The 27,335-nt window shown below is 44.2% G+C and overlaps 1 protein-coding gene across 2 annotated transcripts in view; it reads right to left on the bottom strand.

Moving 5' to 3' along the window:
• Positions 1-4,715: 4,715 nt before the first annotated feature.
• The window catches only part of CSGALNACT1 (chondroitin sulfate N-acetylgalactosaminyltransferase 1), a 305,040-nt gene continuing 282,420 nt past the window's right edge, over positions 4,716-27,335 (bottom strand). For both annotated transcript variants that reach the window (XM_038747508.1, XM_038747509.1), the window contains exons 7-10: positions 22,342-22,520; positions 20,196-20,290; positions 9,331-9,412; positions 4,716-7,170 (exon numbers count right to left, since the gene is read on the bottom strand). In XM_038747508.1, the coding sequence (XP_038603436.1) occupies positions 6,881-7,170; positions 9,331-9,412; positions 20,196-20,290; positions 22,342-22,520 (646 nt within the window). In that variant the 3' untranslated portion in view covers positions 4,716-6,880. The remainder of the gene's footprint in view (positions 7,171-9,330; positions 9,413-20,195; positions 20,291-22,341; positions 22,521-27,335) is intronic.

Raw genomic sequence — 27,335 nt, forward strand, 5'->3', positions numbered from 1 at the left:
CCTTTTTCTGTTCTCCACTCCCATTAACTGGTTGGTCCCAAATGTCCATCTTTGCCAAGAACTACAGAACATCTCTGAGTAAAGTAAACTTTGAGCGGGCCCCAAATCTAGCCCATTTGAGCCAGAAATAGCTTTGGATAGGTTCAGACCTCTAAGCCCCACTTCTGATGAGAGGAAGCCTTCTGGAAGAGCTAGAAATTGCTAGGGCCTGAAAATATATTGTCAGATGCATCCAGCCATGGCCTGTACTTCTAAACTCAGGCAAGAGCACTGGGCTTGGAGGCAGAAGGCCAGGGTTCTGCTTCCCATTATGTCAGACTTCCAGAATGACCTGGGGCAAGTCCTTTTATTATTGATGTCTTGGTGCTTCCACCTGTAAAATGAGGAGATTACAATTTTCTGCCTTCCTACTGCAAGGACCATGTAAGGAAAAAGTGTGAACAGCACAGGGCATTGGGCAGATCATAAAGCCGCAGTTGGAGCCATTCAGTCAGGCCCTGAGTACACTGGCATGGCGGTCCCCTATCCGGGTGGGGAACGATTCCTGGTGGCCGGAGGACCGTGGGCCAGTGTATCTCACTGAAGGAGGTGATAGGAGCCAAATGAGGCCTGGCATGGCCACACTGCCCTCTGTGTCTATCTCAGTTCACTCCTGTCATCATTTGCCTGGTCCCTGGCCCAATTCTCACCCCATGACAGCAGCTCAGAGAAGACACTGTGGGCAAACGTGGACAAAGGAAGAGTAGCCAGACCCGAAGAAACAGGTGTCCGGTGCTGCGTGGTCACTGGCCTGTCAGGATCCTGGGTCTGGTGGGGGGGGCGGGGGGGGATATGGAGAGAGGTCTGGGCCTGGGGGGTGGCCTCACTGTGGACTTGGCAGACCACGGGCCACTCTGGGTCCTGCGCCATCTCCCCCAGGCCCTTCCCTTTGCTTGGTCCGGTCCAGCCCCCTGCCGGTGTCACTGCCTCCTGTTTCAAGTCTTCATTGATGCCACTGCCCAAGTGTCACCTGGCCTCCCGCCTCTTCTTCTGCTTCTGGCGTACGGCTGAGAGGAAGGAGAGCGTCAGCATCATCCACCTGCCTGTATGCCTCCTTCCTGGCAGCCCAGACCCTCTACTGGAGAAATGAAAAGCAGAGGGACAGGGTGCCAAGGTAGGAGACCGTGGCAGAGAGCGTGTGGGAAATTTGGGGGGAATATACCTCTATCCTTTCACGCCCTCAGCACCCCCTCCTCCACCAATCCCCACATCCTCAGCACACCTTCTTCCAATCCCCACATCCTCAGCAATCCCTCCTTCTCCAAACCCCACACCCTCAGGACTCCCTCCTCTACCAAACCTCTTACCCTCAGCACCGCTAGCCCCAGACCACCACCAAAGCCCACTTTCTGTGCTGTTGCTTGGCCTCAGCTAGGCTTCTGCTACTTCAAAGCTTCTCCATCCTCTTACAGTTCAGCTCTCTCCTCCATGGAGCAATACTTCCACCAGTCTAGGCTGTAAGCTCATTGTAGGCAGGAAACGTGTCTACCAACTCTGTTATAGTGTACTCTCTCAAGCGCTTAGTACAGTGCTCTGCTCACAGTAATCACTCAATAAATACCATTTATTGAGAATGTGAGAATGTGATATAAATACAAGGTTAAGTTATAAACCATTTTGGAATGGAATAAGGGCATTAATGAGCTTTAAGTACAGTCTTTTGCAGAACTAAAATGCTAACAATACTAAGCCCAACAAGGAAACAGCAATAACTGTTCTGCTTTCAACAACGAGAAGTTTGATCTTCTCTGAATCACAGACCCAATCCTTGCAATGTTACCTTTTGGTTGACCTGCCCACTAACTAATTGTGTTGGTTATAATAAGGGCAGATAATGGTAGCCATAATTTGAGTTGAAATTTTTTTAAAAAAAGAAAACTCATAGAACAAGTGTGGAATGAACAATTCACTAGCTAACTTCCAGCACAAGAAAAAATGATTTGCTATCAGCTGTGTAAGCTGCTGGCTTCCATCCATTGCAAGCTGCAGGCTTCCATCCATTGTGGGACTGGAAATAGCCTGGGGTGGATTCTCCAAATCTTTGTGGCAACAAGTTTCCATTTAGCAGCTTCTCCCACTTCCCTTCTTGAAGAAATGGTCACTGGCAGGGAGCTTTTAGGGCAGAGAAGATTGTCAGAATTCAAATCCCAGGTATTTCCATCAGTGATCTTCAGGCAGGAGAGTATGCTTTAGAGCCAAAGGAGCCTCCCTTGCCTTGCCATTACCCCTGCCCCACACCTTCCAGGACTGTTCCTCACCTGAGACCAACAAGTTCAGGCCCGTGCCCTTCAGTTTGCCTAGAAGGGGTTTGACTGCCATTCATATGGGGCCTGAACTATTGTTTGTTTTTCTCCAGTTGGAAGGATACTCTCCCGTAAAGCCTTTGAGCAACTCCCCGCTCCCACCCCTCAAACCAAGCAAGAGCCTAACACAAACTTACTGTCTAGGGCGGTTTAGCCAGCACCCTGGGAGAATCCCAGGGGAGATGATCACCAATTCCTCTGTTGCTCAACCACACAGACCGGGGATTTTTCCGTGAATCATAGGCACTAAAGAAATGAGCAATGTTCAAACAAAAAAGTGATCTGGATGGCTAGAGGGTGTTGCCAAACTGCTCTCCTTTAAAGACAGGGACCTGTCCATCCTGAGGAGTGCCTGTGATCTGAGATATTTGAAGATGACATCACTCACATGCCCCTGGGGGAGAGGGACCATACAGTGCTATAAAGAGGGCTGAGATTGCAACTGTTTCAGCTTGTGAGATTTCAACTTCTCTTGGAGGGCAGAGCCTCCTGGTGCCACTGAACACTTTGTCCCTGGCAAAAGGAACTCTGGCACCAATTCAAGAGATGGAGAGGCAGGGGATCCAACCAATGCTTGCCCTGGAGTGGCACCGAGGGCCATACTCTCTCCCAGGGCTGATAAGTACGGTGGTCTATTGCAGCATCATCCCCAGTTGGGGCCCTCTCTAAAAGAGCAGCTAATCGCCTTTGCTTTTTTAACTGCAGCCTGTGGCCAGAAGCAGCCTGAGGCCCCATTCAGTTAATTGTTCTGTTGTGGCCCATTCACTGGACTTGGAAGGTAGAAGACACTGGCAGGGGCAAGCATCTATAGAAACCTTCGTGATTTCCCTGGAATATGGGGTAAATAATGCACTGCACTCTACCAGAGTGCCTTTGGTTTAAATTCACTACAGAGCCCAAAATGACGAGTTTTTTCTATAGTCCCCAACAGATGCCTCGTAAGTAACTGCCAAGGATCAGGCTCTCTGAGTGGCAAGAGCCAGACATTTGCTGAATTCCTAAATGACCATCTCTAGCCACCTTTTCTCACATGAGGACCCCAAGTAGGATAATATGTAGTTTCCGGACACACACTTACCCTAAACTACACTCCACCTACATGTGAGATCTAACCAAAAAAACCCCAACTTATCACTGATTTGATGTTCAGCTCCAGATACACCGAAAAATCAGACACTTCTGGGAGCCACAGAGGATGGGATCAGGACTGGAGGCAGGCCAAGAGCAGGGTTGTCAATCTTGGTGGGACCCAGCAGTTCTCATCAAGTACTAGCTGGAGGCTGGAGGCGAGCTGAAGCTGGGGCAATCAGAACAAACAATTGTGTGACCGCATACAGCATCAGTCATGTTCTGCAGAACACTTCACTTTTTCCTTAACATAGGATTTGTCCCAAATGAAACTCCTGTGTTATTAGGAAACTGTAGTTCCCGAGGGCCTACTATATGCAGAGCACTGTACTAGGTGCATGGGAGACTAAAGGAAAATTAAAAGAGGCATGGCTTTTGCCCTTGGGAGCTTACAATCTACTGGATTCTCTTGCTCCTCTAACACTGCTCCTTCAGGATGCAAAAGCTCTTTCCAGAAGCTCATATCTCATAAGGATAACCTTTAACCCTTGAGAGATTGTGCCACTTAATCTTAAACCTGAAATGGAGAGTGTGAGCTCATTGTGGGCAGAGATTGTCACTGTTTATTGTTGTATTGTTTTTTTCCCAAGCGCTTGGTACAGTGCCCTGCACGTAGTAAGCGCTTAATAAATATGATTGAATGAATGAATGGAAATGGGAAAATAGCACACACAAAGTGTACTCTGTTTTCTCCCTTTTTTATGGCAGACTGCAAGCTTGCTGTGAGCAGGAAACACATCTATCAACTCTGTTTTGTATTCTCCCAACCACATAATACAGTGCTCTGCATACAGCACTCAGTCAATGTGACTGATTGATGAAGTGCTCGCTATTTGTCAAGCACTGTTCTAAGAGCTGGAGTAGAGACAAGTTATCAGGTTGAACACAGTCCCTTTCCCACATAGGGCTAACAGTCTGTCAGAGGGAGGAGGATTTAATCCCAATTTTACAGATGAGGTCACTGAGGCACAGAAAAGTGAAGTGACTTGCTCAAGGTCACTCAGCAGTCAAGTGGCAGAGCCAGGATTAGAATCCAGGTTCTTTAACTCCCGGGCCTGTGCTCTTTCCACTTGACAGTTATCTTAAGTAACACTTCCCACACCCACCCTTTGCCCTCAACCCAATTACAATCTTGGTTGGTCTTCCTATAATACAGTTCTTAGGTCTTGATAGGGACTTCATAAATGCCATTGTTTGGTTGAGGAGGGTACGGATTTGGGAGTAAAAAAAATCGTGTGTGTGCAAATTTTTGGTTTAATTTTTCTCTTATTTGAAATGTACAACTTTTCCCCTATTTTTTCTTTGAAACTAGAACTAAAAGGATTAAAAATAGCTTGTTTGAATATGTGCTTATTCTTTTTCTACTTAGGGGCTGTTAGAAGTGCTGTAAATGATTTCTCTATGTTGACATGATCTTTGATCCTTTTATTGCCTTTAAAATGCAGGTTCTTGTCTCAATCAGCCTATGTAATATACTGAAACGTTTTTAAACCACAGAACACATCTCCTATGCCTCTGTGAGAAGGAGGTGAATTCTAGCCAATAAGCACAATTCAACATTCCATCAAGTATCCTCTAATTAAAACAGGTCAAGTAAAATATATCTACAGTGTTCTCATTTGTTTTCTTTATGGCCCTAAAATCTGAAAAGTTAAATTATTTTTTTCAAAGGCTAAAGATGCAGCGTTCCTACTGCACAATATCAATACCAATCTTATTTTATTAACTGTCCAATGCCACCTTACATTGCTGTCTTGTGTTTTTAATTAAATTTTACAAGCTACTGGTACAAATCATTACAATGCTTTTTTTTTTTTAACACACCAACAGCTTGAAAGTACTTGAAGCTTCTAAGCAATGGGTTTAGAGAGGAAAAACAAAGGCTGGAAAGCCAAGAGATAACTGGCTTATGCACTGCTTGAGGACTAATAAATAAATTTTAGAATGGTGCAGAAGCCATCTCACAACACTGACAATAAAAGATTTGTAACATCAATAGAACGGAATTTCAAAATGCCACACTGTAACTGAATAATACAACCTGCTTCATGTAAAAAAAAAATAAAAACAAGAGATTTGGGGAAAGTGGACACGAGAAACCCTTCTTCATTAAATGACTATGATGGGTGGATTTTTCTTAAAAATGTTTCTGAAACATGATTCCCATGAAGATAAAAGCACACTGCCTACAAAAGTGATAAGGTTTGGTTTACACAGCATATACTTTGGTTTTACTTAAATAGGTAAGAAAAGTTGTTCCCAGTCAGCCTGAGAAGACATGTCAGGTTTTGAATGTTTCAAGAAATAACCACACTTGAAAATGGATTTTCTTTGCTGTTAAGGTGAAAAGTGTCTTTTTTCCTTCCACTCCAGTGTTCAATTTTTCCCTTTTCAAGAATACTCTTCAGAGAAGTATATCAATACATCTCTTGCTTATCAATAGCAACAAGCTGTGCATCCCAAATTGCTAAACTGTTTGAAGCTCAGTGCCTGAAAGAATCCATCACTTGGCAAATGCTTGGATGGGGCTCACAATTTGTATGCTCTGAAGGGAATGTTCCCCTCAAGCATTTAAAAATATATTTTTCAAATATAAAAAGGTGCAGTAAGTTGTGCTCATCAGTAAGGCTTGCAAATTGACATTTAAATAAGCACAAAATAATGCATAAGCAAAAAAAGTGCAGTTTTTAAATAAAATAAATGAACATTGTTCAAATATCACCAACAGACTATTGGTGGTTAGTCTGAGAAGAAAAGACTAGATACATATCTAGCTACAGATATGTATTTCCAGAGCTATATATGTATATATACATATGGCTTTTCATTTTTGGTTTCATTTAAAATATTTGGTAGAGAATCCAAATGAATGCACACTATGTGGAATTTCACCTTTCTTCCCTCACCACACCTCTGTTTGATCCTTCTAGAATCCAGATTTGTGGAATCAAGGAGGCTTCAATTGAAGTGCTTATTCCTGTGGAAGTAAATGTGATTCCCTTTCCGAATAACCAGAGTTTTGTTTGTTTGTTTTTTAAAAAAAGCATTGTCGTACAGTTCAATAAAAATATTTCAACAAGTGTATAGAAAACAACGTATCCCTTCTTACTGTAAAGCTCATACAGTAATCAGAATGTGAGTGTTCAGGCTTCTAATCTCACAATCAGCTCTGCCTTTGTCTGAAAAGCCAAGAAGTGAATCAGTGTCATTAATGCAGGCAAAGTGGGAGATTTAGAGCCTACAGAGGAAAGCAGTGTGTGGTGGAGCAAGGTTATGGGCTTTCTCTTCTTTCTCCACCTTGCCTTGCACCCGCTCACTTGTTGCAGTCAGCATTGTTGAAAACCCAACCCATTGCCCACCTGAGAACATCCTCATCGTCACTTTTTTTTGGTAGGGGGGGCAAGGGGAGTTCATGTTTTTTTGCTGCTGGTCTTCTGTTTCTGTTTGCGTAAGTGAGCCTCGATCTCGTGCCTGAAGACGAGCATTCCCAGCTGACCATGGGAGGCTTCATTCATGGCCTTGGACTGCATGCACATCTTATACTGTTCGGGCGTGAGCTCGTCCACACACTGCTTCTCGTGCCACAGGTGGAAGAGCCCCCGCACAGGAGTCCGCACCACAATGAGGTTGCTGTGAAGGTATTTGCGGTAAAGGTGCACGTCTTCTCCTCCCCAGCCTTTGATGTCCAGGTCGAACCCACCTGCCGGGAGAGAAAGCACTGATCAATACTGCGATTCATTAGATTACACAGCCTTCTCTTTCACCTGTAATAATAATAATGATGATGATGATGATGGCATTTGTTAAGCGCTAACTACATGCAAAGCACTGTTCTAAGCACTGGGGAGGTTATAAGGTGATCAGGTTGTCCCATGGGAGGCTCACAGTTTTAATCCCCATTTTACAGATGAGGTCACTGAGGCACAGAGAACTTAAGTGACTTGCCCAAAGTCACACAGCTGATAATCGGCGGAGTGGGATTTGAACCCATGACCTCTGATTCCAAAGCCCTTGCTATTTCCACTGAGCCAAGTTGCTTCTCCACGCTGTACCTGGCATCTATCCCTTGGGAAGATATCTAACTGGTACCCCGCTCTCTACACCAAACCTTTGGGAATCTCTATCCTTATCAGGCAATTCTGAGAAGCTAAAAGCTGGACCATTTCTGCTGAATGAGGAAAAAGGGCCAACTTCACTGTGCCTTACAAGTGGCCATGGCCATGGGGAGAATCCCAATCTTTCGGCTAGTTCAAGAAGCAGGGCCCCTCATTTCAGTGTCTGTGACAGATGTCTCCTATTTGAAGCAGTTACACCAAAACTCTTGGTTTTACCTCTCTTCTGATGTGGCTTTTCTCTCCTGTTGCAAACAAGGAAAAACTATGATAATTGAGTTGATAAAAAAACACATAGTGCTGAACTCCTGCCAAGGATAAAAGACATTACCACCAGAGAAAAAGGCACTGTGGTTGCTTCCAGGTTGGAATTTGCTGAGTGAATTTGGAGAGCTGAGACAATGTTACAGATAAATTCAGGCTAAAGATGATGTCTCTTTAAATAGCCACTATTTTAAACCAAAACTGTTTTTCCCTTGGGTTATATGGATAATTGCTTCAATTCCCCATTCCTCTTGGCTAGTGTAGACAAGGCCAGAAGGAAAATAATTCTGGTGCTGGCTTTTAGGAGGATTTTTTTTCATGTGACCTAGGGGAAAGAGCATGGTCCTGGGAGTCAGGGCTCTTGGGTTCTCATGCCAGCTCTGCCAGTGGCCTGCTGTGTGACCTTGGGCAAATCACTTAACTTCTCTAGGTCTCAGTTACCTTTTCTGTAAAATGGGGATTAAATCCTCCCTATCCTTATGTGGGATAGGGACTACCTCTAATCTGATCATCTTGTACCTACCCCAATGCTTAGAACAGTGGAACATAGTAAGCATTCATCAGATACCATACAAAGTCACTTGACTGCTCTGTGCCTCAGTTTCCTCATCTGTGAAATGGAGATGAAATACCTATTCTTCCTCTCCTTCACACGTTGAGCCCCACGTGGGACAGGAACTGTATTTGACCTGATTATCGTGTACCTACCCCAGCTCTTAGTACAGTGCTTGGCACATAGTAAGTCCTTAACAGATAACACAATGATTAGTAGTACTACTTCCAATTTGGACAGATTTCTAACTTCCCTTGAGTCAGGGAGGTGCTGTGCCACCTTTCCCTTCGATACCAAAAAAAGGTGTGAATTCTCTGGGAGATCGACCCTGCCCCAGTGAGCATGCAAGGGGCAGCTAGGGTGAAGCCTGCTTACCTGTGAGCCCAACTAGGCAACGAACATCGGCCACCATGTCCATACTGTGGAACACCACTGAGATTCTCTAGTTCCCAAGCCCTGTATCTCTGGTTAATAATAATAACTGTGTCATTTGTTACGTGCTTACTACGTGTGAGGTACTGTACTAAGCGCTAGGGTGGATACAAGCAAATCGGGTTGGACATATCTCTATCCCACATAGGGCTCACAGCCTGAATCCCCATTTTACAGATAAGTGACTTGCCCAAGGCCACACAGCAGCCGAGTGATAGAGACGGGGTTAGAACCCATGACCTTCTGGCTCCTAGGCTCATGCTCTCCATGGAGCACGACTGGGCTCCAGCTTTGCTTTCCTTCCCATCCTCTGTCTCTTTCTCTTTGTTTGGGAAACCCAGAGGAGCAGATTTGGGGAAATTCCCATCTCCCAAGATTTCGACCAACTTCCAACTGCAATTAACAATGGACCCTGGCTTTGGGAGTCTGGTGCTGCCCGGTCGGTAGCCTCAGGGTGGCAGCGCTGAAGCAGATTTGATTCCTTCCCCACAGCTCTTACCTATGTTGATAAAGTCTGATCGGTACTGACAGGTCATCCCAAATCCAAAGTCTCTCCAAAATCCAGTTTCCTTTTTGATAACCTGTAAAACACATCCAACAGAGGTTTCTCCCAGACACCCACTGTGTTTGGGGCCTGGGTAAGGGAGGAGAGTTGGGGGTTCAACTGGAAATGTAAGAATCAACTCTTGTAGGCCCATATGACCAATGGCATAAGTGTGGCCTCCATTCCTAGACGGCCTGACAAACATCACAAGGTGGGTCTGTTCAAACAGCTAAGAATACAGTAACCTCACTGCTCCTGAAACGGTGCCCTGATTTTCGGCACCAATAGCTGGAATGTCTGTAGGGTGTCAGCAGGAGGGAAAAATAGTAGAAGAGCAGGTTTCTGAGCAACCAAACAACACGGTGACTGAACAAATATGTGCCTGTGGCCCAACAATCAGGGCCAAGTGGAACTCCACAGAAATTTATCTGGCTCCTCGACCTTCTCAAGGTGAGGCAAGTGTCTGAGAATGATGGTTGAAAAGTGAAGGCATGAGGAGAGACCAGATAGTGAGGGGGAGAAGAGAGAAACAAACAAAAAAGGGAAGCTCTATCTCAGAAATCAACCCATCGATAGGGTTTATTGAGAACTCAGGTAGTGGGTGTGGCACTAAGGGTTTTACAGAGCTCGACAAATTGCATTATTCATTCATTCAATCGTATTTATTGAGTGCTTACTATGTGCAGAGCACTGTACTGAGCGCTTGTGAAGTACAAGTCGGCAACGTATAGAGACAGATGGTCCCTACCCAACAACGGGCTCACAGTCTAGAAGGGGAGTAGTAGACATGATCCCTACCCTGCCTTCAAGGAGTTTAAAAACACATCGCCCACCAAAACCAGAGTAGCAGAAAGGGCTGGATGGGCAGAGCAGCAATTCCTCTTTGCTGTTTCCTTAAGAACTGGTAACTGAAAATTCTCTTATCAGTGGGCTGGAATCAACTTCATTTTTGATAGAAGCAATTTCAATCAGTCAGTAGTATTTATTGAGTGCTTACTGTGTGCAGAGTACTGTGCTAAGCACTTGGGAAAGTACAATATAATAGAGTTGGTAGTAATGATCCCTGCCCACAAGGTGCTTACAGGCTACAGGGGATACAGACACTAAAATAAATTACAGATAGGGGAATGAGTAGAGCATAAGAATATGTTATTATGTTGTGGGACTGGGGTGAGTATCAAAGTGCTTAAGGGGTACACAGCCAAGTGCATAGCTGACACACAGGGGAGGCTGGGGAGGGGAAATTAGTTGGGGAAGACATGGTGAAGAATCATCTCAAACAATGAAATAGAGCAGGGGAATGTTGTGAGACCAGTGAAGTGGATAGACCAGCCTGGCATGTAGTAATTGGGAAATGGGATGCTCTGTCCACGCAAAGGCTTTACGGAGATTGAGATGTCAGGGGGAGGTTTAAAAGCAGGGACAAGCCTTTTATGGGACATACTTACTTTCAGATCATGGTTCTACATCGGCCTTGTCAGCCATACCCACATGTACAGAGAGGTTTTCATTATAAATGGTGATACTTTTTTAAAAGGAGTACATGTTACTGATAGTTCATCCCAAAGGCATGTAATGTCTCATTGTGTGTGTGTGGGGGGGGGGGGGGTTTACACATGCATGTATTTCTGCACACAGGCTATTGATAGGAACTCAGCTATTCATTCTCAAACTAAAGAACTATTCCTGGCTATTATTCTTGATTTGCCAGTGAAATGCAATTATAGTTCCTAGAGGATTGAAATTATGTTCTAACATCTATTTGCTTAGAGAATAAATGATATGAGATCTTTTTTCCTGCATTAGATTTATCTTTGCTTTAAGATGACATCCAAGCAGATCATCACCCACTGCCCATCAAGTCACAGCATTGCCTAGTGGATAGAGCACAGGCCTGGGAATCAGAGGGACCTGATTCTAATCCTGGCTCCTCCACCTGTCTGCTGTGTGACCTTGGGAAAGTCACTTAACTTCTCTGTGCTTCAGTTACTTCATCTGTAAAATGAGCATTAATTCTCTGAGCTACATGCGGAACATGGGCTGTGTCCATCCTTATTTGTTTCTCTCTACCTCAGCTCTTAGTTAAGTTCCTGGTACATAGTAAGCATTTAATAAATGTCATTTAAAAAAATCACATCTTATGTTATTCTCCCTGATGCTCTTGGTTACAGGAAAATATGAATCTTCAAGAAACGTTTTGGTGGCAAACGTTGTCCCTAGCAGCAAGCGTCCAAGATGATGTCATTCTGCTGTGAAACAAAGGGTTGCTCTAAAATGTTTCCCTCTACACTAGAAAAAATGTAAGTAGCACCAACTAGAGATATTTACCGAAAGTAAATCCTAGAGAAACACGCTGAATAAGTAGTTGCATTCTCTCACCCTGGGTCCAAAAAATATTTTAATGTCCATTTCTCTGAACATCACTAAAATCCACCCTTTCCTCTCCATCCAAGCTGCCACCATATTAATCCAAGCATTTATTCTATCCCACCTTGATTACTGCATAAGCCTCCTTGCTAACCTTACTGCTCCTCTCCCCCACTCCACTCGATGCTTCACTCTGCTGCCAAGATCTTTTTGTTTTACAAAAGCATTCAGTCCATGGTTCCCCACTCCTGAATCTCCAGTCCTCACCATCAGCTTTAAAGACTCAATCACTTTGCTACTCTCCTATTATAACCCAGCTTGCACACTTTGCTCCTCTAATGCCAACCAACTCACTGTACCTCAATCTCGTCTATCTCACCATCAACTTCTCACTCACGTCCTGCCTCTGTCTTTGAACTCCCTCCCTTTTCATATCTGACAAATAATTACTCTTGCCACCTCTATAGCCTTATTGAAGGCACATCTCCTCTAAGATGCCTCCCCTAAGCCCTCTATATAGCCCTGACTTGCTCCCTTTATTTACCACTCCCCACCTCCAGCACCACAGCACTTATGTACTTATCTGTAATTTATTTATATTAATGTCTGTCTCCTTCTCTAGACTGTGCTCGTTGTGGGCAGGAAATGTGTCTGTTATATTGTTGTTTGTACTTAGTACAAGTGCTTAGTACAGTGCCCTGCCCACAGTAAGTGCTCAATAAATATGATTGATTGATTAATTCTCTGAGCAGGGCCAAAAATAAATCCTCTTTCCCTTGGTCTGGCTAGGGAGACAAATGGTGGTCCCATATCCTACCACCCAACCTTATAGTTGAGAAGATTCAAATATCCCACCTATAGACTCTAAGCTTGTTGTGGGCAGGGAACATGTCTACCAACTTGGCTGTATTGCAGTCTCCCAAGCACCTAGTACAGTATCTCCATGTCATGGCCTAGTGTACGGGCCTAGGAGTCAGCCAGGTTCTACTACCGGCTCCACCACTTGTCTGCTGTGTGACTTAGGGCAAGTCACTTAACTTCTCTGGGGCTCAGTTAGATCATCTGCAAAATGGGGATTGAGACTAGGAGCCCCATATGGGGACATGGACTGTGTCCATCCCAATTATATTTTATCTACCCCAGCACTTAGTACAGTCCCTGGCACATAATAAGTGCTTAACAAACAGCACAATTATTATTATCATTATTATTGCTCTGCATACAATAAGTGCTCAGTACCATTGATTGATTGATAGTGGGTTATGGTTTTCTTGGAAAATAAGTGCAAACTCCGAAAATGAGAGCCAAAGAGGAACTCATAAAATGAGAGCCAATGAGAACAGCAGCGAGGTGGGCTAGGCAGGAAGAGAAATGCAGGCACAAGGCAGGTTGAGCTGATTCTGGCCAGGGGTGGAGCTTCACAAGGTCGCATGGCAAACAGAATTCAGAAACTGCAAGTTGAGGGAAGGTGGATTTTTGATGGAGGTGATACTACTTGGAAATCTAAGGACTGTCTTTTCTCCATTTGCAGAAGCCCTCTTGAGGTGACACAAAACTACCTATCACCCACAGCCCAAGTTGTGTTCTCCCAAGAGGGACAGACACCCCACTCAGGGCTCCAGCCCTGTTCATCATGTGGAACCACTAAAAGGAACAGTTCCTCTGTTGACTGGCTGCTTTCTTGCAGACGGCCTCTAGCCAGGGCTCCAAACGATGTCACTTGTTAGCAGGCTGGCATTTGCCAGCAGGAAGCCCAGAGATCAAGGCAGCTAATGGCCCCAGCCAGCTCCCCCAGAAAGAGCTGGGTGACCACATTCGAGCCAGAGATTTTTCAAAACGTACTCTGCTCTGAACTGGCACAGAGAGATGGGTATCTGGGAAACCAAGCCCCCAGCTGTAGTAGTCCCACAAACCACTCACCCAGCTCTGCCCCAGCTCTAATTCAAACTGGCTAAGATGGGGGGCAGGAGGAGGGAGAGAAAACTCTGGTAGAGCACACAGACCTGAAAGGGCCTCTTGAGGAAAAGAAAATTTCCTTCTCATATCCAGTACACACCCTCCACATCATGATCTGTTCCTCAATTGGGCCCCTTGGGCCCGGCATCAGCTCCATTTCCTACAAGGGGCAAGCTCAAGGTGAGCCAGAGGCACAGGCAAAGAGGGAACGGACAGCAGAGCTGGGCTGTTGGGGAAAGCCCCTGGAAGCTCAGGAATGGTCACTATGCATCACCATTCAGGGACTGCGCATCTTTGGGGAAGCATTTCCCGCCAGAGCAAATGCATGGAACACAAATCTATTTTTCTCCCCAAAGCTCTGGCGAAGCTGCCTCTGCAGCTGCACAAGCAACAGGGGCCGGGGCCAATTCCTCTTAGGTTTTAATGGAGGTGATTTGGATGGCCGCCCGGGAAGCAATCTGGGCCTGAAAATAAAATTAAATAAATAATAAATGCCCCGGCAGAACATCTCCTTTAAATCAGGAGAAACTCCAGGGGTCCTAAACACAGTTTCAGGGCATCACTCCTGCTATAAATATCTGCGCAACACTGACACAAACCCACATGCACACATTACTGTGAGAGTTTTTCTTGCATCTCGTAACAAGCTCTTGGTTCCCTTGCTCTACCCATTTTATTATTTCACAGCTGACGTTTTTCTGGCGGGACAGCATGTGAAGTGGAAAATGTCTGCAGACCTTCTCTTAGCCTCAGGAAAAGTTTAGAGTATGCAACAGAATTTTCCATTTCCCAAGATACAAGATATTTCAGATTTAAACAATTGAAAATAATCTGGTTAGGAATTGGCATGAGGTGTTCCCTCTCAGTCAAGACATTATATAACCTCCCCTATCTCTGAGTGGGCCTGCTTTAGAGAGGGTCTCCCCAGAGTTTTACTAGGTCACAGAATAGAGGGGTACTAAAGACTATACCACCTGGAAAGAGATGAAGTGGATATAACCATTCCCTGCCTTTATAGGAATATGCTTTAAGCCTTTTTCTGCCAGGGATATGAAAATGAGAATACCTGGTGCACATGTGCAGAAGATGGAATGGCCTGCATCTTTGAAGTTCATTCATTCAATCATATTTATTGAGTGCTTACTGTGTGCAGAGCAGTGTACTAAGCGCTTGGGAAGTACAAGTTGGCAACATATAGAAATGGTCCCTACTCAACAGTGGGCTCACAGTCTGACGTTGAGAGGTGAGCTCCTTCAGGTTCCCCTTACAGTCCCGGGGATTTGTGAAAAGCATGAAACCTGAGGAAAATTCAGGCCACACCTGACTGCAAGCTCATCCTCTAGACAGTAAGCCCACTGTGGGCAGGGAATGTCTGTTTATTGTTATATTGTACTCTCCCAAGTGCTTAGTGCAGTACTCAGTAAGTGCTCAATAAAACTCATCAACTATCTTAGGAAGAGCAACAAGGGAGCCAACAAGGGATCAAAAAAAAACAAACAGAAGATCTGCAAAGAAACAGCATATGCAAGCAACATAAAGTCATGCTCACAGTTAACAGTTACCAAATGCAAGTCTCTTGTACATATTTATTATTCTATTTATTTTATTTTGTTAATGATGTGCATCTAGTTTTACTTCTATTTATTCTGATGACTTGACACCTGTCCATGTTTTGTTTTGTTGTCTGTCTCCCCCTTCTAGACTGTGAGCCCATTGTTGGGTAAGGACCGTCTCTGTATGTTGCCAATTTGTACTTCCCAAGTGCTTAGTAGAGTACTCTGCACACAGTAAGTGCTCAATAAATACAATTGAATGAATGAATGAAAGTCTCTCATCACAGATACACATTCTAAAAGCATGAAATAGAAGGTGCTCTTTGCTAAGAGCCCAAACATCACTGGTAAAATTGCTCCTTGGTATCATTGCAAGGTGGTGTACATCTCAATCCATTCCAGGTCCATCCTTCACTTCCCCTTCAATGAGCTAGGCAATCAGTCCTATTTTTGAGTGCTTACTGTGGTGCAGAGCATTGTATTAAGTACTTAGGAGAATACAATATAGACTTGTTCCCTGTCCACAAGGAGCTTACAATCTAGTGGAAGGAGATTACGGTCTGTGGATCCCTTCGACCCAGCAGTGGAGGCCAGGAAGGAAATTCTGCCCCTCTTCCAATTTGGAATGTCAAGAAGGACCAGGCTTTGCGCCGGGGACAACTGTCTGAAGGCATACGGGGACAACTGTCTGGAGGCATAGGGAGCCAGAATTCTGGGATTTCCTTGATCCCATTCACCTCCTTCCAAATGGCAATGAGTGACCTCATTTTCTACTGCTGAGAGTTTGGAATTGCTGTCTTGAATTTTGAATTTGATTCCAACCGTTTATTACCACTTTAAGCAACTCTGATTTCCTTGCAAGCCTGAGGATCATGTCTCCCTGGCCCCTCAGAGGTTAACTCAGCAGAGTGAGTAGAGTGCAGTATGAGCTCTTACCAAATCCCTGTAATGGGGAAAATTGGATTCGACCATCTTGGGCAGACATGCTTCCAATTTTGTTCAGTTCTCAGACCTTTTTCTAAAATGTTTCAAACTAGATCAGTTAAAATGACCTACTCCATTCTGATAGGCAATCTGGTCAGATAATCAGCTTTCCACTCTTAAAAATATGCTTTGAACAAACTTCCTAATAGCTAAATGTTATTTGCACGTAGGTGGTGACCTTCAGAAATAATAACTACTGTACTTATAAAGGGCTTAACTTATTACATGTCAGCTGCTCTATGGAGAGCTAAAATGGGGAAAATGAAATTGGGGAAAAAGGGGAGTAGAGGACATGGAAATGGTAAAATAAAGCTTCAGATAATGCTGCAACCCAGATGCATGGAACGAAGCTTCTTTCATTCTTTCAACAAAGGAGTGATGCTCTTTTCAAGCAAAAGTTTCATAAGGAAGAGACAGAGGTAAAAAAGAAAACAGCACCAGGTGCTACAAACACTGGCCATAACATAACAAGGGACAACCTTTTTGTGTAACCCACATTGGCCTTTTCAGTTATGCACACACTCACAGGTGAATTTCATCATCAATAGGGTCCTTTTATGGTATTTGTTCAGTGCTTACTTTGTGTCCAACACTGTTCTAAGCCCTGAGGTAGATAAAAGTTAATTAGGCTGGACACAGTCCCTGTCCCACATGGGGCTCAGAGCCTAAGTAGGAGGGAGAACAGGAGAACTGAGGCATAGACTAAGGGAAATTACTTGCCCAAGGTCACACAACAAGCATTTGGCTGAGACGGCTTAAGAACATAGATTCTCTGATTCCCAGGTCTGTGCTCACCCCACTAGGCTGTGCTGCTTCTCACAGGGCTGCTATATAAAGTTGCCTCTGACTGCAAGTGCTGCCGTTTGTTTGCTACCACTAAGAGGAAAGGCTTTACCCCATTCTTCAGTAATTCATACCTAGCATTCCTCAGGCTTTAAATAGTAAGGAAAAAAAAATAATGAACAGTTACTGCTTTCTTATCCCAGCTAAAACATGGTCCATGGTCCAGCCCCTTCCTTCTGGGACATCTCTAACAGCTCTAAAGAAGGAGTGGTTCTTAAAAAGGACAGGTATCAAGTCAAGAGTGCCCCATCCTATTTAAGGTTACTAGATTCCCATCTGTTTCTTAATGACTTGGAACAGGTTTCTTTATTTTTAGCTGATTGGAACGCTTAAATTTTCCATTATTTTTGCTTATATCTTTAATCAGTGGTATTTACTGGGTGCTTAGTGTGTGCAGAGCACTGTACTAAGCACTTGGGAAAGTATAATTGAACAGAGTCAGTGGACACAATCTCTGCCCACAAGGAGCTTAGAGTCTACAGGGGAAGACACACATTAAAATAAATTACAGATAGGGAAAATAGAATTTAAGAATAGCTACATAAGTGTGGTGGGGCTTAGGTATCAAAATTTTTAAAGGGGTATACAGCCAACTGCACAGTTGATGCAGAGGGAAGGGTGGGTAGGTGAAATGAGGGCTTAGTCAGGGAAGACCACTTGCAGGAAATGTGGTTTTCAAGGTAGACAGAGTAGTGATTCAGACATGAAGTGGGAGCGAGTTAAAGGCTAGAAGAAGGACCTGGGCAGTGGGATATGGCAGGATAGACAGAAAGAATGTGTTGTTATTAAAGGAGCAGAATGTGCAGATTGAGTTGTGAATACGAGATCTGCCAGGTAAGGTAGGAGGAAGTGAACTGATTGAAAGCCTTAAAGCCACCCCTAGCTTTAAAAACTTCCAGAAAATGAGAGTATCAACTCTTTCTCTCTTCCCTACTCTATCACTGGTCATTTTTATGCAGGGCAAAAAAACAACACAAAAGAGAGCTCCCTACACCTAGAAGTGTATTATCTTCTTTGAAGACAGCTAGCTGACCTGGAATGCCAGGAACACTCAGAAACAAAGGGCATGGAATAGGGCCAACAGAGAGTGACTTGGAAAAGTTTTTACATATCTTTCATTTAGGAGTCTCTCTGACCCAGATTCCTTGAAAAATCTGTTGCATAGCAGAAATGTCATAAAGAAATTTTCCTTTTGATCCTCTCAGTGTAAGCTCCTTGTGGGCAGAAAGTATGCCTTGTGTTTCTGTTGTACTTTACCCAAGGATTTAGAACAGCTAAATGAACACCATTAATATTACTACCTAGCCTTGTTTTCCCTTCTATTGTCATAGTAGGTTATTCATTCATTCATTCAATCATATTTATTGAGTGCTTACTGTGTGCAGAGCACTGTACTAAGCGCTTGGGAAGTACAAGTTGGCAACATATAGAGACGGTCCCTACCCAACAACGGGCTCACAGTCTAGAAGGGGGAGACAGACAACAAAACAAATATCATATATCCTATATGATATATATATCATATATTCCTAGAGACATCAACATAAGCACTGCTTTCAACCTTGCTTTAGAATGACCTGCAATAAAGAGTAACTCCTTTTGCCTGGGGAAGAGAGACCTTCTCTCGTTCAGTAGTATATCAATCATCTCCTACTCCTGTCTCTACATTCTAAGCTAGTGAGGTCACATCTCAGAAGACGTATCAGACCCATGGGTGCTGTAGTTTGTCCAACTAGAAGTCCTCAAGAAAGATGTTCTACAGCAATAAAATAAAATCCTATTATCTTTAATGAGCCCATGATGAGGGGTGCAATTTGCATAAGAAGCTGGTCAGCTTAAAAATTTGTCTGGGTGGCCTACTGATTCTACCAATCCCAAGGTGAAGGGGTTGAACTATGGTCCAACATGGCATCACCTTCCCCTCTTCCCCCAATCATACAACACAATCAGAACCTGGACTGGTACTTATCTCCACGGTGTACCCCGCTGAATTTTTGTTTACCTTTTTTTAAATAAAACAACAACAAACACAAGGCTTATTAATAATAACTATGGTATTTGTTAAGTGCTTACTGTGTGGCAGGCACTGCATTAAGTGCTGGGGGAGATACAAAGTCATCAGGTTGGACATGGTCTCTGTCCCACATGGGGCTCACTATCTTAATTCCTATTGTACAGATGAAGTAACTGAGAACCTAGGTCCTCCTAACTCCTAGGTCCGTGCTCTATCCCCTAGGCCACACTCTCCTCTGCCCATGTGTGGCAGATGGGCCTCAGGCAGCGCAAACCATCCCAAGCTCTTGGCGCCCTGCTGGGAAAACTCAGCATGGCTCCCTTCCTCCCCACAGTCCTAAGTGCTGCAGGGGTGGTGGGAAAGCAGCAGCAGCAACTCTCCCCACTTGCCACCAAAATCAGCCCAGGAAAATGAGCCAAGACAGCAGAGGAAGACACACATGACCATGTTTGGCCTGGGTTCTTTCCTCCCAAACTTCACAGAAAGTCCTGCCTCCCTCTTCCCCGGCACATGAAGCACTGCATTAAGGGACCATCTGGAAGAATTTTGCCTGATTAACATTTCTAGAGCAAAATCCACCGTACCATCCTGGAGCCCTTCTAATTAGAACAGTGAAGTACCTGCAGTTCTTCTATAATATGCATTTTCATTCCCTGTTTTGGCTAGAAGACTGTTAGGGAATTGTTCTGACCATTTGAGGGTGTTGGGATACAATGCCATGTGGTGTTGGATGATGGCTGAACACAGATATATGGGATTGGGTGAGGTGTGTGCTACAACACAAATTCTCCATAACTTGGGCTTTGCAGGAATGCCGCCCACACATTATAGGAGAGCTGGGTGTGTGCATGAATTGAGAAAGAAATTACAACCTCCTATTCTGCACCTTTAGACATGGCAGTCTGTTTCAATAATCAGTATCCTGCAAAAATAAACCCAAATCAAGAAGGTGGAATTATTGCATTTACATGACCCAAAGAACTTCTTTAGCAAAATAAACTGGCATTTTAATGCCACCCACTTTTAGACACTTTCAAGTGACCCTCGTTCACACCATGGAGAAACGGAATATCATTGTACAGAGGCAAGAGTAAATTACTTACCAACTGCTGTTCTAAGGATGGGATTGAATCATGATGGCCATAAATTATCCCGGGGTTGTACTGACTGAACAGAACTGGATAAAACACTTTTTTCCCTACAAAGCAAAAGAGATTGAAAAAATAAGTTACAGAAAATATATCTGTTTCCTCATAACGTAATTTTCTCCAGTATCCTGTAACTTTGCCACCATCCTTCCCCATCTTTTCCCTTCAATCGTATCACCCAGTGTACTTCTTTCCAACTAGGCTGCTTCCTGGAAACAAGCATCACTCACCTGAGAGGTGGGGTTCCCCACACAAATCAGGTTCCCAAGACTTTAATCAGTCAATCGTGCTTATTGAGTGCAGAGCACTGATCTAAATATACTTAGGAGAGTTCAACTGAAGCAAGATAAACAATCAACTAATTGATCAATGGTATTTATTGGCACTTACTGTGTGCACACCACTTTACAGAGTTGGAGCTCTGCTCTCAAGGACCTTACAATCTAATAGGTGGGCCAGACAAAAATTGTGCATAAATAGAGGAAACAGGAGGAAGAACAGGGATAAAATAGGTAGTAGGGTGAACATGTCGGGATAAAATATCTGAATAAATAATTGAACATTCTGCTGAAAATCCTTTTAGGCATTTGATTTATATCATGGAATATCACCGCCCAAATTCCTTTCTAGTCCCACTCCCACACTCTCCTGCCTTGGTTCACTCTACTGTTTCCATAAGCCAGTAGCTCCTTCCCCATAACAATTTAACCCTGATCCTTTCCCTTTACACAAGGATATCCCCTCCACTGCCTAGTTCTTCTTTCTCTCTACCCAGGCTCTGATTTTCTAATTCCCCATGTCATCATCATTTTATGGGCCAGAGGGCTTTACATAATCATCAAGAGAAGCAGTGTTGCCTAGTGGATAGAGCATGGTCCTGGGAGTCAGAAGGACCTGGGCTCTAATCCCGGCTCTTCCACTCATCTACTGTGTGACCTTGGACAAGTCACTTGACTCCTCTGTCCCTCAGTTACCTCATCTGTAAAATGGGGATTGAGACTATGAGCCTGCTGTGGGACAGGAACTGTGTCCAACTTGATTATCTTGTATCAACCTTAGTACAATGCCTGACACATAGTAAGCACTTAAATACCAGAAAGAAATAAAATAGACTCTACACAAGGAAATACTGGGATGAGGAATGCTAAATTGAAGATGGATGACAGTTGAGACAAAAGGAAGACCCTAGAAATAAGGCAACAAAGGGCAGTTCCATATAAAGTTTAGCCTCATCCCAAGGAAATGTGATCATTGGTGATTTACTTTCAGCGAGCAGAGCACTGGCCTGGCTGAACCTTCAATCCAGGATTGGCATTTCTTGTATTTGTATTCTTCGGGGTGTTTGACCCATTTTTTTTAAACCCCTCCCAATGGGCCACCTAAAGCTCACCTCATATGGTGGACAGGCTCAACAGGAATCAAATCCTAAAAATGTGGTACAAAAGCCTGAGGTGGCTACTTTGACCACCTCCTGTTGGTCTATGGCACTACAGCACAGCTTTGGCACCATGCTGCAGTCATTTGACACATAAATGGCTTTTCTTCATAAGATATTTCCATGCACTTAGCAAATAGAAGCAGCATGACCTAGTGGTTAGGGCACAGACCTAGGAGTCAGAAGGACTTGGGTTCTAATTCCAGATTGGCCACTTATCTGCTGTAAGACCTTGAACAAGCCTTATAACTTCTCTGTGTTAGTTACGTCATCTGTAAAATGGATCTTTAGACTGTGAGCCCCATGTGGGACACAGACTGTGCCCAAACTTATTTGCTTGTAGCTACCCCAGCGCTTAGTACAGTGGCTAGCACAAGGTAACCACTTAAATACCATTCAAATAACAAAAAGTGCCGCATTTCTGCTTGCCTTCTTTCTTGTTATGTTCCTTGCCCCAGTAGGAACCTGACCAACAGGAATGAGGAAGTGAGTGAGACCATGCAAGGATAATCCATTCCATTGTCCGGCTTCTCCCAAATAGACCTAGGACTAGCCTGACAGTTAAGACTGGAGGTCTCATTCATTCAGTGAGGGAAGTGACTTGGACTGGACAATTCTGAGACAGGACAGAGGGCAAAGACAATCAGACCCAGGTTGGGCCCATACCTGGCTGTGTGTTCAGCCTGCATGTATTGAGGAACTCGGCAGTGAAGTAGATGTCAACGTCACAGAAAAAGAGGAGGACGTTGCTGCCTTCCCATACGCGTGCCCCAACATCCAGTCCCTTTCCCCTCGAGAACTCTCCATTCAGTTGGATAAATGTAAAGTTCTTGAAGTTCGCTGCTCTGAAAATCAAACACAAATCAAACAATTGCATTTATTGAGTACTTACTGTGTGCAGAACACTGTACACTTGGGAGAGTACAATATAACAGACACATTCTCTGCCCACAGCAAGCTTATGGTCCCTTTTTTTTTTTAAAGTCGAGAAATTCGAGTTGCTTCAGGCTAGCTATGAGCTCTAGGGCTAATTTTTATCTCAGTCTTATCTCAACCATGAGGAATTTGAAGTCCCGAGAAAGTACCAAAGAGTGCCTGGGTCCTGGGCTGTCAGGAAAACACTATTGGGAGTGTGAAAAGAGGAAAAGTCCAGTATCATCTACTAGAGCTTACTTGGCAATGTTCACCAATTCCTCTGTGAAATCTAAGGAGGCAAGGTAGCCAAGGCAGACCTACTTAACTTTCCCTCCAGCATAAACTTAAATGTCTAAGCATAACTATTACGTTTTGCTTTCTCACTGCTTGAGCACATAGACAACCATTTCTCCTATCTTAACTATCCTGATGGCCTCACTGATCAATACCCTTGGTCACTGTGTAAGAACATCAATCTAATACGAATAAAATAAACAGTAACTCAAGGAAATCCCTGGAGTATTTCAAAAAGTAGCAATCATGAAAGTCTAATCAAGAGATTAGCAAAAGATCAGCATTTTTGGCTCGCTTGCCTGTCATCAATCAATTATATCTATTAAGCACTTACTGGATGCAGAGCACCGTGGTAAGCATTTGGGAGGGTACAATATAACATTGGTAGGCATGTTCTTTGTCCACAGTGAGGTTAGAGTCTAGAGGGGGATAGAGACATTACTATAAACAAATTACACATAGGTACCTAAGTTGCGTGGGGCTGAGGATGAAGTGAATAAAGAGTGCAAATCCAAGTGCAAAAGCCACACAGAAGGAAGTGCTGAACTGTATTGTCCAAGCTCTTAATACAGTGCTCTGCACACAGTAAGCACTCAATAAATATGATTGAATGAATGAAATGAGGGCTTAGTTGGGGAAGGCCTCTTGGAAGAGATGTGCTTTTTATAAGGCTTTGATGGGGGGTGGGGAGTGATTGTGACCACTAAAATGATTTGTGAAGTAACACGCTAAAAATCAGTGTGAACATTAATGAAATGGATTTATGTCTAGCTTTCCGCACATCTCCCTTTCCTCCCCCAAAACCCACCATTTCCCTCTGGGTGAATGGGCAAACTAGAGCTTCTTCCAGCAACAGGTGAATCCATTGACAGAAAGATTGAGAGGAGTAAAGAAGAGTAAGTTTGAGGAACAGAAGCTCAATTACTTCTGGCTGCAACCACTTTCACTACAAATTTGGTGCCCCTTCTTGGCTCCAGGGCTCCTGATTTAACCTAGACCTTGCCCAGCACCTCTCCTGAAGTTAAACAGCACTAAGGCATTCCCCAAAGGTGTGGAGGCTCTGCAATCAGCTCTGGCACAAATTAATACATTAACAGAGAATGTAACAGTGTAGGTAGACACGATGTCTGCCCTCAAGGAGTTTACAATCTAGTGGGGAAGGCAGAAATTAAAATAATTTAGAGGTAAGGGGAGGAAATGAGAGTATAAAGATGGGTACATAAGTGCTGTGAGGTGAGTATCAAAGTGCTTAGGAGATGTGAACATCACTGCATATGTGATCCAGAAGGGAAGGAGATTAGGGTGGAGAGATAAGATGCTAGCATGCCTCTCAGTTCTTCCTTTGGGACTTATTATAGACTAATAATATTACTATTATTCTTATTGAATTTATTAAGCATTTACTATGTTCAGGCACTGTATTACGTGCTGGGGTAGATACAAGCTAATCACGTTGGGCACAATCCATGTCCTACATGGAGCTCACAGTTTTAATCCCCATTTTACAGATGAGGTAACTGAGGCACAAGTTCTGGAATAGGGGGGATCTACAGGAAAGAAAGTTTGAATCTGACCTAGAACCTAGTTTCCTACTTGGTCCAGATGCCCATCGGGGGTGACCATCCATCAGAGTTCAGCTCCTCTAAGCCCTGAAAATTCCCATGGTAGTCTCTGGACAGGCATAGAGAAATTAAGTGACCAAGATCACACATCAGGCAACTGATTGAGCTGGAATTAGAACCCAGGTCCTCCTGACACCCAGGCCTGCGATCAACCCACTAAGACAGGCTGCTTGGTTTGTGGCCCTTGCTGTAGTGACTGCCCGCAAAAAGGCAGGGGTGGCCACAACTGTCATCATTGGACGAATTACCCAGCTTTGTGGAGGGAGGAGGCTTTTTTGGGGGGTTGGAGGTATCGTTATTACCCTAAAGTCATGAGTGCTTAGGATGGAACCTGGGATCATTCCCTTCATTATTCTGCACAGTTTCTCCAGCTGCTTTTGTAAACATGCACACCCCTGCCCCACATTGCATACAAAATGTTTTTCATTCAGGAGGGGATGATGCAAAAGGCATTAACTGAAAGGTAGTACGCTAAAGAAAGAAAGGGCAATACAAAGCTTCAGAAAGTGCTAATCTCTCCCACAGATGGTGGTAAATCTGTACCAGGTATCACAATCTCCTTATGAGCCAATTTAAACATGTTTATTAACCACCTACCCAAGTTGCTTTCCCTCTAAACTGTAAGGTCACTGTGGGCAGGAAATGTCTACCAACTGTTATATTGTACTCTCCTAAGCACTTAGAACAATATTGAACATTCTGGGTGCACAGCAAATATGACTGAGTGACCGAATGAACCTTCATTAGAGTCTGCCACAGTGCTCTACTGAAACCAGGGCCTGCACTGAGCCCAATGTTCAGTTTCTGGTAGCAATCACATTCAGTGATTTAGGACAGACAATCAGGATCCAAGCCATTTATCTCCACAAACTGGTCCTGAGTAGATTTGAGCACTACTGGACAGAAAAAGGAAGGCTGTGACCTTGGCACCACTAGCCAGGCAGCTCGATCTGCCGGGCATTTGGCCTTGGAGAGAGGATGTGACTTTATCCTTTGTGCTGGGTTGGTTAAGGACCTGTCAGGTCCTTCCCTTTCAACCATAAACATGCCTGCAGACAGTAATCATGCTATTCAACCTGTATTCAGACCACTGATTTTTTTTTTTTCATTGCACAATCACCTGGAAGGTTCCATACTTCTGTACCTTCAATCAGGAAAGGCTTGGCACAAAGCTTTGCTCTTTCCAAGCCCAGCAAGCCAGATAGAAGACAAGAAATTCTGGGAACCAGCTGCTTTCTTCTAGACTATAACCTTGTTATGGGCAAGGAACGTGTCTGCTAATTCTGTTGTATTGCACTCTCTCAAGAGTTTAGTACAGTGTTCTGCACATAGTAAGTACACAGAAAATACCACCGACTGATTGATTCCTCCCTTTCCCTGAACCAAGCCTGGCTTTGGATCCCGTTTCCCCTACCTTCTGATGCTCACACTCAGTGCCTCAGTACAGGGTCAACATGACAGGCCCAGGTAGGAAAGGGACTGATGACCCTCCTAAATAAGTAGTTGCATGTGACATGACACTCATTCAGCCAAGCACATGTGGTAATGAGGTAACCTGGTGGATTTTATTTTGCAGAAGTAGGTGGATTTTGCATGATCCTACAATGTTTCTCCAGGGGGATTCTTGAACCCCTAAATTATTACATAGACTGTGTGTCCCTCTTCAACATGTTACAAGTCATAGTACAGGTCAGCATGTACTATGGCACAGCATCTGTGCCGTGCACTTGGCAGAGCAGTTTGGAGAGGAGAGGCTTGGTATGCCCCACCCTCCGCTCCCAGAAAAACAATTGGACATGTGTGTCTAGTTCTATGTCGGCACCAGAAAGGGAACAGGTCAGTTAAAAACAGAGTAATCAGTCACCTCAGCCCAAGCTGCCTGGGCTCTGGAATGGGGCAGTCTACAGAAGAGAAATTTTCACTCTAACCCAGGAGTCACTTCCCTTCTGATTCTGGATGTCCACTGGGGATAACTACTCATCAGAGTTCACAGTAGTCTAATGGCAGGAATCTCCCTTGGTATCCCCCTGCTTAGGGTCATGTCCACATACCTCAAACCCTGTAGAGTACCAAACATTTTACTGCAATGGGTTCAAAGCAGGCCTGAACAAAGCACAAAACCTGGTGGAGTCTATGCTGGGCCCAAAACAGGCCCAAGTTTCATTTCCTCCCAGTCAGGCAATATACCAACTCAGGTCCTGCTCCAATCTTTCCCATAAGAAAGGTTCAGTGCCTCTATTTAGAAAAACGGGATATGGCAAACTCCCAGAATTACTACAAGATTGCCAGGGGTGACAATGTCCCACAGCTCTCTTTCCCTCTCGAAGCAGCACAAACCAGACAATTTTGGGATATACACAAACTGGGCCTGGGGTTCCCAGTCTTCTACTGACCTGTCCTTCAGGTTGATAACTAAATGTAAAATCTTTCTCAGATTCACTAAGAACACCACAAGAGGGATTTAGAGATGGGCGTCCAGGATAGAAACATTACTAACACAACTGTTCTCATTCATTCATTCATTCAATCGTATTTACTGAGCGCTTACTTTGTGCAGAACATTGTACTAAGCACTTGGGAAGTACAAGTTGGATATTTATAGAGCACTTACTATACGCAGAACACTATACTAAGCACTTGGGAAAGTACAACAATAAACAGTGACAATCCCATAGACTTGGGACTCAGAGGACGTGGGTTCTAATCCTGGCTCCTCTACTTGTCTGCTGCATGATGCTGGGCAAGCCGCTTAACTTCTCTGTGCCTCAGTTCCCTTATCGTGTCGGTGCAGGACGTCGGCCCTGAGGTCGGTGGCAGAGTGGATGAGGT

Source organism: Tachyglossus aculeatus, chromosome 5 (assembly GCF_015852505.1).
Source record: "Tachyglossus aculeatus isolate mTacAcu1 chromosome 5, mTacAcu1.pri, whole genome shotgun sequence".
NCBI classification, from domain to species: domain Eukaryota; kingdom Metazoa; phylum Chordata; class Mammalia; order Monotremata; family Tachyglossidae; genus Tachyglossus; species Tachyglossus aculeatus.